Source organism: Apaloderma vittatum, unplaced genomic scaffold, assembly GCF_000703405.1.
Source record: "Apaloderma vittatum isolate BGI_N311 unplaced genomic scaffold, ASM70340v1 scaffold10990, whole genome shotgun sequence".
Taxonomy (NCBI): domain Eukaryota; kingdom Metazoa; phylum Chordata; class Aves; order Trogoniformes; family Trogonidae; genus Apaloderma; species Apaloderma vittatum.
In genome coordinates, this window is record NW_009695036.1 from 1 (window position 1) to 12,095 (window position 12,095).

A 12,095-nucleotide genomic window follows, 5' to 3' on the forward strand; every position below is an offset into this window, starting at 1 on the left:
TCCCCGCTTCTCCGCTGCCGCCCTCCTGGAGCCCGAGGGGCAGAAAAAGGGGAACTTGGCCCCCCCCTTCCTCCGCCGGATCCTCCTCGATCCCTCTCGGCGTTATTGTTGTTTCTTCAGCTGACCCGAGGAGAAGGTGAAGGTTTTGGGGTTCTTCCCCCCGCCGCCACACACACACGCAGCGTCTCTCTGCTCGGAGTGATTGTCTAAAAAAGAATTAAAAATGGCCGAGAATGTGGTGGAGCCGGGCCCGCCTTCAGCCAAGCGGCCTAAACTCTCCTCACCGGCGCTCTCCGTGTCCGCCAGCGACGGCACAGGTCAGTCTCGGGGGGCCCGGGCCCTCCCCGCCTCTCGGGGCCGCGATTAACAGCCCCTTTCTCCCCTCTCCTGCCTCCATCTCCTTCTCCTCCTCCCTCTCTGGCTGCTGTTAACTCGTGCCTGCCGTCCTCCTCTCGCTCTGCTTCTCCGCCTGAACCTCTGGGGCTTTAGTGGGGAGGGTGGTGGTCCGAGGTTTCTGCCCTCCTGGGTTTTTTTTCTTTTTGGAAGTGATTGAAAGCAGAGCAGTTGGGCTTATTGTGCTTTAGATGAGCTGCAGATAAGGCTTAACAGTTCGTCGTTTTCGTGTCTTTCACAACAGTAGTTATTTCGGAGCTCCTTGCTGAGCATATTCCTTTAGTGCCAGTTGCACAAATACGAAATAATACTAAAGATGATGCTTTTGCACGCTTTATTGTTGAATTACGTGTGTACGTTCACACGCACAAATGTGTCTGATTTCTTATTTTATTTTGCATATACAAGTTTTTTCTTCAGAAACAAGATTTCTTTTTCTGCTCTTTTCCTTTATTTTTCTTCTTACGTGCAGTCTGCTTATTTTGATTTACTTTTTACAATCTTTCTTACTCTTCCTTCCAGAACAATATCTAAAAATTGCTTTTCGGGTTCAGATAAGCTGTCGACTTTAGCAAAAAAACAGCTAAACCCAAAATCCAGATCCCAGGGTTGGAGCATAGAGTTTATTGAGATTCTTACCTTATTAGAAATGAAATTGTTATTTCATCTTATTTGCATTAGGAATCAATAGGGAATGTAGTTCATCTTGCATCTCGCATTTCTTTACTACGAGACCAAAATGTCTGAAATTCCCCTGTAGACTTAAGGGCTGTGAAGATCAAGGGGCTTCTCTGCAGTCCTGCAAAGATCTTCAGCGATGCTGCGAAGGCAAGCTAGAGCTTTGAAAATCTCAGATGTCACAATCCCTAGCAAATACGAACTGATTGTACTGGGGGAAGAGGGGGTGGCAGTAAAAAAAGACTGTTCAGCTCTTTAATGCTTGTTGTGAAGCGGATGAGTATTCGGTGTCATTTTGCCATGAGAGTACTTGACTACCTGTCCCACAGGAGTTTCTTTGAACTCACTTTAGATCTTCTTAGCCCTTGGGATATGGAGGAGGCCTCCTCTTGCCAGAGTCTGGTGAGTGGTGGCGTTTCTGAAGCCACCGGTGCCCTCATTCAATGCAGTTAACAGCTGGCAAGAAAAAGGAAGAATTCTTTGAGTGTGGTGGTGGGGTTTGTTGTTTTTTTTTTTTAAAAAAAGATCATAATTTGACAGTAAACAAAGATTTAGTAGCCAGCTTTTGGTTGAGCAGTGGATGTGATTCTACTTGGAATCATTGAAATTAGAATTTTTACCTTTGCTGTTCTTGGTGAATGAGATATTAGTTTTGAAAAGTTTGTCTGTAACTTTTAGAGTATGTTAGATACATTACGTTGTTACTGGAGGACATGAGCATTGCTATTGCTAATATCAACAGGTCTCTAGTAAGAAGAGCATTAGAGAAGCTGCTCTTTAGCTAGAGCTACTTCTTGCTTTTTTTGTGATAGATGTGGAAATCAGTACTTAAATTCAGTAGTAACCATAATTTTTCTGAAGAATGTCTTGCTCTGTTTAGAGCAGTGAAACAAAAATGTATTTTGTGAGAGAAATCCTGATGATTGAAAGGTAGGAAAGTTAAAGGTGTATTTTGATTCGGGGGAGCACACATCTGAGTGAAGACATTTGTGATCAAGCAAGGTATGGATAATCTGTGAATGTATTTGTTGAACAGGTGCGGATTTTGACAGAATACTTGGTCTCTTTTAGTTGTTAGCTTACTGGAAAGCTTAATAAATGAATGTAAACAGTTCATGGTAAAAAGTTATGGCGAAACACAGGGTATTGTTGGACAGTTTTGGTGGTGCGCAAATGGAATAATTCTTATCAGAATGGTTGAGACTCATCACCCGATAGCTATGCAGAGGTTTATAGAGGTGCAAACACTTCATATATGCTACATGAAAACTCTTAAAGGATTCTTCTGGATTTTTCAATTGGCAACTTCTTACCTGGATTTGGGACACTTCAACTGTCTGGGTTTCTTAACGTATCTGTTCCTCTAATTAAATAAAATATAACTTCTTAGTGTGTTTGGAGGGTTATCTTTTTTTCATTTGCTGCTCGAGAGACTGCATTTTTTTTGGTCCCAGTTTTGCTGTTAGAAACTGCTTTGAATTTTACGTTTTCAGCCTATCTGCTCTTTCTATTTGCTTTGAAATAGTGCAAGCAGCTTTCATTAAGTAAATTCCACTTATAGAATCTGTTGTGCTGTCCCCACTCCTTAGTTAATTATAGAAAATAAATAACATGGTGCTTATGTACTTACTCAAGCACTCTTTTTAAAACTGTTAGATTCATAGCATCATTAGAGAGAGGGAAGGAGAAAGGCAAGAAACTTGCAGTGTTGAAACTTTTTCCAGCACACGTGCTTAGTGGATGTTTCAATCTGTTTTCTTTTGCTGTTAACTTTTTGGCTCGTTTTTTAGTCTAAAATATATTAGATACCCAGAAAACAATTTCTGAGTCTAGTTAACTTATTCCCAAACTTGTAGATTTATATTGAACACTGTGTTGAGTTCTCACGTTCTCACTGTAGACCTACATGAAAGTGATATTCTGGGCTTGGAATGTACCAAACTCAAGCATTGGTGGTTTTCCTCTTAAAAGAAGTTGGCAAAGATTGTCCTAATATACTTGATTGATTGTCAGCAGCCAAATACAGGCACGTTTTCCAGTGTCGTTGCAGTGCTGTATCTCCTTCTGTCTTGAAAGTCTTAAGTGGTTTGTGTGTTCCTACTTAGAATTTGCTTTGCCTTAGAAAATACTGTATTAGAGCAGTTTTGAGTTGCTGGCATTAATAAATGCCAGTTCCTTCTTTAGGAGGTAAGAGTAACGTCGGCCTACAGGGAAAGTGAAATATTTTTAACACACGTTGTAATAAACATTTTGAAGTAATTTAGAAAGTCTTGGTATTTTCAGTGTTGTGTAGTATATTAGAACGGTCTGGGTTTTTTTCTTAAAAGTTACGTAGTTCTAGAGTAGCTTCAGGAGCTGGACGGCATGGATTCCCTTAAACTGTAAGAGGTTTTAGTGCAATTTCTTTTTTATTTTTTCTGGTTGAATTTTGTTTGGGAGAATGGCTCTTATACGGATATCTTATACAGATGTTCAGTTTTCTGAGGGCTGTTACATCTCTATGGCAAGGTCACCTTTAGTTGATACAAGCACCCTTAGTTGTGGGGATGGGAGTTTGTGACCCTGGGTGCCAGCACAGCTCCTCTGGGCTGGTGTGGTTACGCCGAGGTAAGTTCTTTGCTGCCTTGCTAGTGTAGCTCATTTTGCTTACCTTTCTATACTAGTAGAAACAGTGTTGCCCTCAGTCTAACAAGACTTTCTTAAAGGTTGTACTATCAAATTGTTGCCCACCAGCCTGTTTTCCTCCACACACCCACACCTGCCCCCCTTCCCCTCAAATAATATGAGTGCATCCTGAAGAGCTATCTCCTTGATTAAATGAATGTGAGTCTTTCATATAGATGCCTTAAACCAGTGATTTTAAAAATTATTATTATTATTACTATTATTTATTTGGCCTTTCTCTTTGTGAACGCAGTTTTCATGCAGTAACGCAGATGTGCTGAAATCACCACCTACAAATTTCTGTGTAGAATGTTGGGGAAGGGAGAGTTTAATTGTGGTTTTCAACATGTGTGATGTGCCCCCCCCATTAGAAATAACTTGTTTTCTGTGAACTGGGAAAGCTTTTTGAGCTCTGGGTTCACAACTACTGTGTTTTGTCAAGAGATAAAAATGGAGTATACTTTCTGCTGCAGTGTGGCTGTATGATACAGTGTCTTTAGGATGCGAGGTCTGAAAATGAGGTTTGACGTGCTTAGTGTATCTGGCTTGCTGTAACACTGGAAGTCAGTTTTCTACAACTGACACGTGTGTTGTATTGGAGATCAGTGTACATCTTTGTGGTATGTGCCTTAACATCCTTTAGTTTACTATAAACTGATTTTACTCTCTGCAAAAGTTAGGTTTTTCTGAGTAATAGCACATCTTCAGTTTTGCTTTCAGTACTCATCTTCTGTAAGGTTAGGATTTATTTTTTTTTCCTTCTCCCAGAAACTGCTTCTGACCTTTAAAACTTTACTCTCCCTTACAGCAAAGTTCTAATGCTTGTAATGAAACTTCTCGCCTGGGCTACTGCAATTTTGACTGATACTCATCTTTCATTTCTTCCAAATGTATCGGGATGTTTCTTTGCTTGAAATCAATCATCTTAATCTTGTCTCACTGTCTTTTCCAGAACCATATGCACAGTTTTGATTCCAGTTTTGGCCAGTTACATTTTTTTTTTTTCCTAGTGTTTGTATTTTTAATTTTAATATTAAATACTTTTCATAAATCTGTTTTCTGGCTGATGTTTATGACCAAGTTGCTAGCTACATTTAGTTTATAGCCATCAGTTAAATATCCTTTCTTGTTGAGATCCACATTTGTTTTACTTTTTTTTTTCTCTCTAAGTAGTGGTTGTTATGAGATGGGAGATACCTTAAAATATGGTTTAATGGATGACATAGACTGTAAATGGAGTAATTGCAACGACAGATGCTTCTGTGGCAAAGATGGGCTTCTTTGCCTTGTAGCTAAGTAAATTCTCAAAGTTAATTGTATTAGGAATAAATTTAAATTAAGAGAAATTAAGCCTGCAAGATTTTCCTTAAAAAGAAAACTGGTCATTCATAAGGTACTTAGTAACTTTTTAACGGAAGTATTACAGCCTTCTGAACCTCAGAGATTTCCCAGCTGCTGTTACACCTCTGGGTTTTTTTTATCTCCTTTCACCAGGTGAATTGTGTGTGTCTGACATAGGTGTATGTTTTTTCCGAGCAGTGTTAGAAAGGTACCTCATATTTTAAAAGAGAAATATCCACTACAACACAAGGACCATACACACTGTGATGTAAAACTGAATCTTGAGCACTTAAAAAATCTCCCTTTGAGAGTAGAAAGCCAGTTCACAGTTACAATTTAAAAATACAGATTCACGTTTCGTATTGCAGGCAAAACCTTCGTTGCTGAACTTGGGGATTTAAATACCACATTTTAAAATAAATAAATGCCAATTTTTACATTTTGTCCTTTTTGGTCCTAGAGCAGAGCTTGGATTTGGTCTAGAGGGTCTGTGATTCAGGTTATTGGCGAGTTGTTTATTTGCAGAAAATTATCTGGGAAGGGTCTAGCTTCTCTAGGGTTTAGTGTTTGTTTAGGGGGATGTGAGTTTCATGAGGTACTGAGGGTAAACACTGAGCTTCTCCTGTAGGAGAAGCTCAACTTGGAGAGAATTAACTTATTATTAGATTTTTCTTTTTTATGATTTTGTGTTTATTTCTTGGATTTTCTCTGTATGTTGCTTGATTATCTTCAGTGTGTGACCTCGGTGTCTTGCTTAGCTAATTTAGCAGGAGCAGCCTTTCAGTGCTTGTTCAACAGTGTAATGAGACAACTTTAACCTTTCTCATCACCCTAAGTAGTGCCCCCTCTGAGAGGGCTTGGGTAAAAGTCACTTAGATTTATTATTTGACAAATGGAGTAATTTTGCTGTGTAGATTTCACTGTCAGATAAACAATGCACACCTGTCTCCAAGGATTTGGCTTTTCTGTCTTTACTTAAACTGTAGCAGCAGGCTGAAGTAAAATACATCTGTCTCTGCATATGGCTGTATGCACTGACAAAAAACTTCTCTGGTTATGTTGAATTTGTAGAACTTGAAGTAGGGTAACTCACAGAAATCCTCTCCTTGAGCAGCAAGTGACCTGTCTGACAATGTGGCTTCATTCTCTTCCTAAAGAGCAATGAGTTTCCTTAAAGTGAATTGGCATATATAGGTATTTAAAGTTTATCTTCAAAATTTGACATGCTATATTCTTTTTCAGGCACACATTTCTTTCAGAACTCTTTGAAGAAAATCAGAAGAAAGAGCGTTGAATTCTCATGAAGTCAAATCATAGTAACTTGTGGTTTAGTTGACGATGTTGAGCGTGTTTACAGGAACAACAAGGAGATGAAGTCGTGGTCTAAACTAGGCTTTCGTTAAGAAGTACGAGCTAGGTATGGGAGCTTTGAATAAAGTGCAGGTTATTTTCTGTTATTGGTGGTTGTGAGGTGGGACAGAGAAAGATTTTGCTTCCGTTTGATGGTGTGAAACACCTCTATGCTGTGTGTTTTGTTGCATCTCCTTAAGAGATAAAAGTAGAATTTTGGACCATATCCATTTATTTGCCAGAATCATGAGTTACTGTTTCTTGATTTTTAGGGCGCTTAAATACAAGTGAATAGATAACCTCTCTTAGAACACGCTTACTTTTTTAATGAACTAAAATAGTCTAATTCTTAGGTTTTTGCTTTTTTTAGAATTCTAATTTTAAAAAAAAATCTAGCAAAATGCTGGTACATGGCCTGCTCAGTAGAAATTACGTATTCTTGAATTTAATTTCAGGAGCTCTGGAGAATTACTGGTTCAAGATAAAGAAGTCTAATCTGCTGACTTCTGTTTTTTGTTGATTTGTATGTGTTTGGGGTTTTTTTGTACACAAATTCAGCATTGCTTTTTGGTTTTACTCAGGAGTGATGTTGAATGAAATCAAATTGGTAATAGTCAGGAAACTGGCTTGACATTTTGGTAATGGTATATGCAGATTGCATCATTTCAAAGTCCTTGTTAACTTGTCAGTGAAGTGAACTTTACTCTTTTCTTGAAACTGATTTGTAATCACTCCTAAAATGAAACTGATTCGGTGTGTTTGTGCACATATGGGTGTTCCCTTGCTATCTGTATGTACCCATATTTTACCCACTGGTGTAGCAGACCAGCAAGACATCTCTAACATTGCAGACTTGTGACTCCCAACTGAAATGAAACTTAAATTTAATGATGCTACAGACCAACGGTAGGTAACTTAAGGTGGTCTCACAAGAATTTCAGTGGCATACACAGGATAGTCTTGGGCATAAGAGTACTGATTCAGAGACTTTTCACCAAAGTTCAAGGTAGCGCAATGAAATTCACGCAAATAGTAGTGTGTTCACAAGGAAATTATTAACTGTGTGTAACTTTCAGCATTTTGGAATTAAAATGTCAAAACTTCATCTTGTTAGGGTCGTTGGCGATGGCACGACTATTAGCCTTGCATTATGTTAGGTTACAGTGTGAATAGGGAGGTACACAAACAGCAGTGTTTCTGAAATTCCCCCTGAAGTAATGTTAAAACATTAAACATACTCTTATCATGATTCCCAAATCCAGTCTTTTCCATATGATTACACTACTTCTGTTTCCCCAAAGCTGCAAAAAATATGCATCAACCAGATGTCTACAAAAATTGGCATTTCTGTTGATACAGTTTGGGACAAGTATGACTTAAACCTGCAGATTGTTGAGATTTTGCAAAATTGACGCTTTTTTCTTAAGCAACAGTTGATGTTTGACACGAATGTGAATAGGAATTAGGGTATCTTATAAAAAATGGAACGAGGTCCTAATTTTAGGACTTCAGTAGATATTGAACAATATGTTGTTGCTTCTTTGGAATGATTTTTTTATTTACACTTGTGAATTATATTTATACCTGGTTGTTACAGCTAATAATGAAATCATGTGCGTTATAGATTGTGAATTGGACTTTGACCAACAAATGTGTGGTTGTTTTTAAAAAAACCCTGTGTACTTCCACAGCGTGCTAACGTTTTGTGTGTGCATTTGTTGTTTTCTGGGAGTTTCGAGTATGTCTTTTTTAGATGTGTTTTCTGCTTGTATTGTTCGTAGTCTTCAGAATGTTGTTTCTCGATGTGAACAAATTCAAGTCTTTTGGATTAGCAGGAAAGGAAGGAGGCAATGCTTCACCAATTTCTTGTAGGAAACAGAGCTAATATCAACATCTAATGCTGAAGTCTTGGTTATCAAAATAGCATAATACAGAATAAGAATTCTCAATTGCTGTTGAATAAGCAATAGTGACGACCTCCACATTGTACTTCCACTTTGAGGTTGAGTGATGACTGGGGTTACACAGGAACAAATATTCTAGGATTTTGGAAGTGGTAGATCTTAATATTGTAGGCTGGTGTTGAGGGTTTTGCCCCTTCATTTTGCATCAGATTGGTAGATTACTTTAAAGCTACGTTTTAAGTTAGGAAAAATAGTTCAGCGGTTTGTGTTACCATTGGGTGATTGTGACTGTGTTAGGGGATCTACATGAAAAGCTTTCTCCTTAGCAGGCTTTAGTGGTAAGAATAAGTCTGATCTCTAAAACGCTGTATAGCAAGATTCTCTCACACCTACCTTGTAGGAATCTTAGGGGTTTTGCCCGTTTTTTAGATGTGTTTGGTGTTTTCCATACCCCTCCAGATTAAACTGTCTGAATGTTTCTGAACATTTTCTGCCATTGCAGAGGCTTGGAAATTGATGACCTTATTAGGGATTTATTTGAAGTCTTTGCTTTACTTTTGCTTTTGCATTTTCCTGGATTCCTGAAAATTTTCTTGCAAGAATGTCTCCTTATTTTGTTCTACCTTTTTTATTTTTAGGTTTTGAGCCCTGGCTTTTTTTTTTTTTTCCCTTTAATGGCATTCCACACAATATATTCTAGGGCCTGTAATACTGATTCTTCACTGCAAGCTTGAATGGCTGGTTTCTCTGGAATATTGGTTGTATCCTCTGGGCACTTTCTGTGGTATATCTAGGACCCTGTTCAATTCCTGGATAGCTTTCATGTCTCCATGTGAGGAGGATACTGACCTCAGCAGCTTATTGTTATTCTTTGTCTGAAAGCACAGCCAAGGTATCATGTTTTCTCCGTAGTCCAACATCATCTCTGGCCTCTGTCGGCCCTGTCGCATGCATGCTTTGTGTTCATTGTCCCATATTAAGTCGTGTCCACTTGTTTCATTGTGAACCTAACGACTGTGATATAATTTGATCCACTGATAGAGCCCAGAAACATTTGTGCAAAAAGGTGACTGTTCAGCAGCTTTCGCGTTTGATATGTCTGTGTTCAGAATATAATATGATAAACGGGATACAGGGACAAGAACTGGGGAGTCTCTTACCAGAGGGTACAGTACACGAGAGTAAAGTGTTGCTGTTTTGTAGCATGTGGGCAAGTTCTAGGAAAGGCGATGTTGTTCACTGCAGCCTGTTTGCTAGAACCAGATTATCTCCGTATTGATTAAATGCTTGTTTTATTCTGAAAGGTGATTAGAGGTCTGTTGGATTAATCCAGGAATGAGAAAGTGACCGATTCATGACTATAGGCTAGAAAGCACGCAAAAGAAACTGGCCTGTGCCGCTTGAATCCACGTGTTGATTTCTTTGCAAAGTAGTTGGTGTGGATATGTTTTCCTTGTGTTTGAGGCATCAGAAATCTCCACCTTGCCTTGCATGCTTTGAGAGCTGTTGTATCGCTGGTGCTACCAGGTGCTCTTGCAGTAAAACTAGCTTGAAGTAAATACATTGTAACTCATTTCAAAATTAATCACTTGATAAGGCACTAATATCTTATTGACCTAGGGATTTTGATTGCACGCTCTGAATCTGTACTAGTTTAAAGTCCATTTTGGTGCCAGGTGGGTTTCTAATCCAGACCAGCAGTTTCCTTGCGTCTTGCAAATCACACTGTCAAAGGCAGACTTCTTGGAAGTAGGGTCTAAAACTAAAAAAATAATGCATAGTATGCAACACTAGTTAATACGCTGATTTTTGAAGTTGCTTTCTCACAGTTTAGGGTGCATGTCTTATTCCTTTAATCCAGTCTAACTGGACTGCTTTTGAAAGAAGTGGACCTGCTCCATCCACTGTCCTTTCTGGCTCACTTCCTCACTAGGGATCTAAAATGGCCAAGACAAGTCAGACTAGTTTCTTTACTCTACAAAAACAGAGTTGCCTGAGTGTTCAGTAGTGTTACGGTTCCTGAAAGGAATTATTATATGCCTTTGCATGTTGAGACTACTTCGGGTTAAGACTTTCTGATTATCTGCTTAGATACTGTTTTGTGGAGGTACTTTCCTTCTCTTTCCTTCCAATCTTAGGTGGCAGTGGCAATGTATTCTATACCTTCTTCTTGCCTATGGAAGGAAATACACTAATGCCATAAGTAACATGATATGAAATCACCCTGAGCTGCTGTACTTAGATCAAGATTTAGCTTTACTGCTTGCTGCCTGCATACTACTGCATGTTTCTGAGCTCTTAGGCCAGATACTGTCTGTTCTGTTACATCCCAATTTTTGTGTTTCTGATTATACCCCAAGATCTGTAGATTATAATTCAGACAAACTTGCAGGACGATTCTGCCTCCTTCACATTCCCAGAAGTTTTATTTTGTTATTAAGAAATCTTCACGTGCATTTCCTTAATGAGAGATTGTAAGGCTAGCAGTGGACTCGGTGTACTGGAAAGTCAATCAATTCTCTAGATATTTATCGCTGTTGTCTTAAGCCGTGTGTTTGGCTCTTTTGTGCCACTATTTTTACGCAGTCTATGAGCTGCCTGGCCCAGCCTTGCTAGGTTTTGGATTGTTCATAGGTAGAACTCTCTGCAGTGGGCTTTAGGATAACATGTTATATGTAAAAGACTGTGAAATTTATTGCAACTGTTGCTGGATGCACCCTATGTCTTACTGATCTTTATGGTGTTTTGAGACTGTTTGTGTTTCAGCCATGTATCTGAAAACTTCTGCCTCCCAGCAGTAGACTAAAAATTTAATTTTCATAGTTGACCAGAGAACTGTAGGTTTTTTCTAGTTTTGTTGTTTATCTAGTGACTGAAGGGGACTTTGAAGTTTTGTTTCAGGAAAAGACTTACAAAAAGAGTGAACTGACACCAGAATATTGCATTGTTGGTATTTACTACTTACGACTTTGTCTTACAGCTGGTAGTATTTTATGATGAATCTTCTACTGTGTATTCTCTAGGATTAAAAATCCTAACTAGTTAGCTTTATATGGAAAGAAGAGTTTACATCTTTTTAATGTAAAAATCTAATCCAGTAAAGATTCTCTGAACCATTTATTTTGGGGTTTGTTTTCTTTGATTTTTTTTGTGTGTATTTGTTTGTTTTTAAATGTAACTGTGGATTTGTTGTGTTTTGACACATTACTAAGAGGGATTAAAACCACTCTTACTTTTTTTGACATTTTTCTTCCTGTTCACGGGTGGCATCTTCTCCTCAACAGCTGTTTCCCAGTCTGCAGGTGGGAGGTTGCTGCCATTACGATTGTGTTGTAGGTGCAGGGTTTGTGCTCGTTCGTGTTCTTCCCAGAGACTTAGCTTTCATTTTCAATTTTGTTCATCATTAAGGAGGTGGGTTTTTTTCTACAGACTAACTTGTGAATTACTGATAGTATTTTTTTACTCCTTCCTCACTCGTGGGCTGTTTGTCAGGTTATTAGCCAGAGTGCTTTCTGGATGTAGTGTATCAACAACGCCTATTAAAGGTATCCTAACAGACATCTCAAGATGCCTACTGAAGCAATTTTAAACTCATGTATTTTTTTGATTGCTTTCTCCATTTCCTTGATCTCCCCTCTAATTTAAGGGTCTCTTCCACTGTAACTCTTCCCATGTTTGCCAATATTTAGTTCTTAAGTTTAACTACCGTGCATTGTAAGGTGATAATTTTGGGGATTGGGGATTTGGGTGCTGGTTGAGGGGTGT

At 38.7% G+C, this 12,095-nt stretch overlaps 1 protein-coding gene across 1 annotated transcript in view; it reads left to right on the plus strand.

Annotated features, from left to right (window-relative positions):
* Window positions 1-12,095, plus strand: part of LOC104274139 (histone acetyltransferase p300-like) — a gene marked incomplete at its 3' end in the record, with an annotated part of 25,969 nt that continues 13,874 nt past the window's right edge. Inside the window, exon 1 of the mRNA XM_009869684.1 lies at window positions 1-317. Coding sequence (XP_009867986.1) covers window positions 224-317 — 94 coding nt within the window. The remainder of the gene's footprint in view (window positions 318-12,095) is intronic.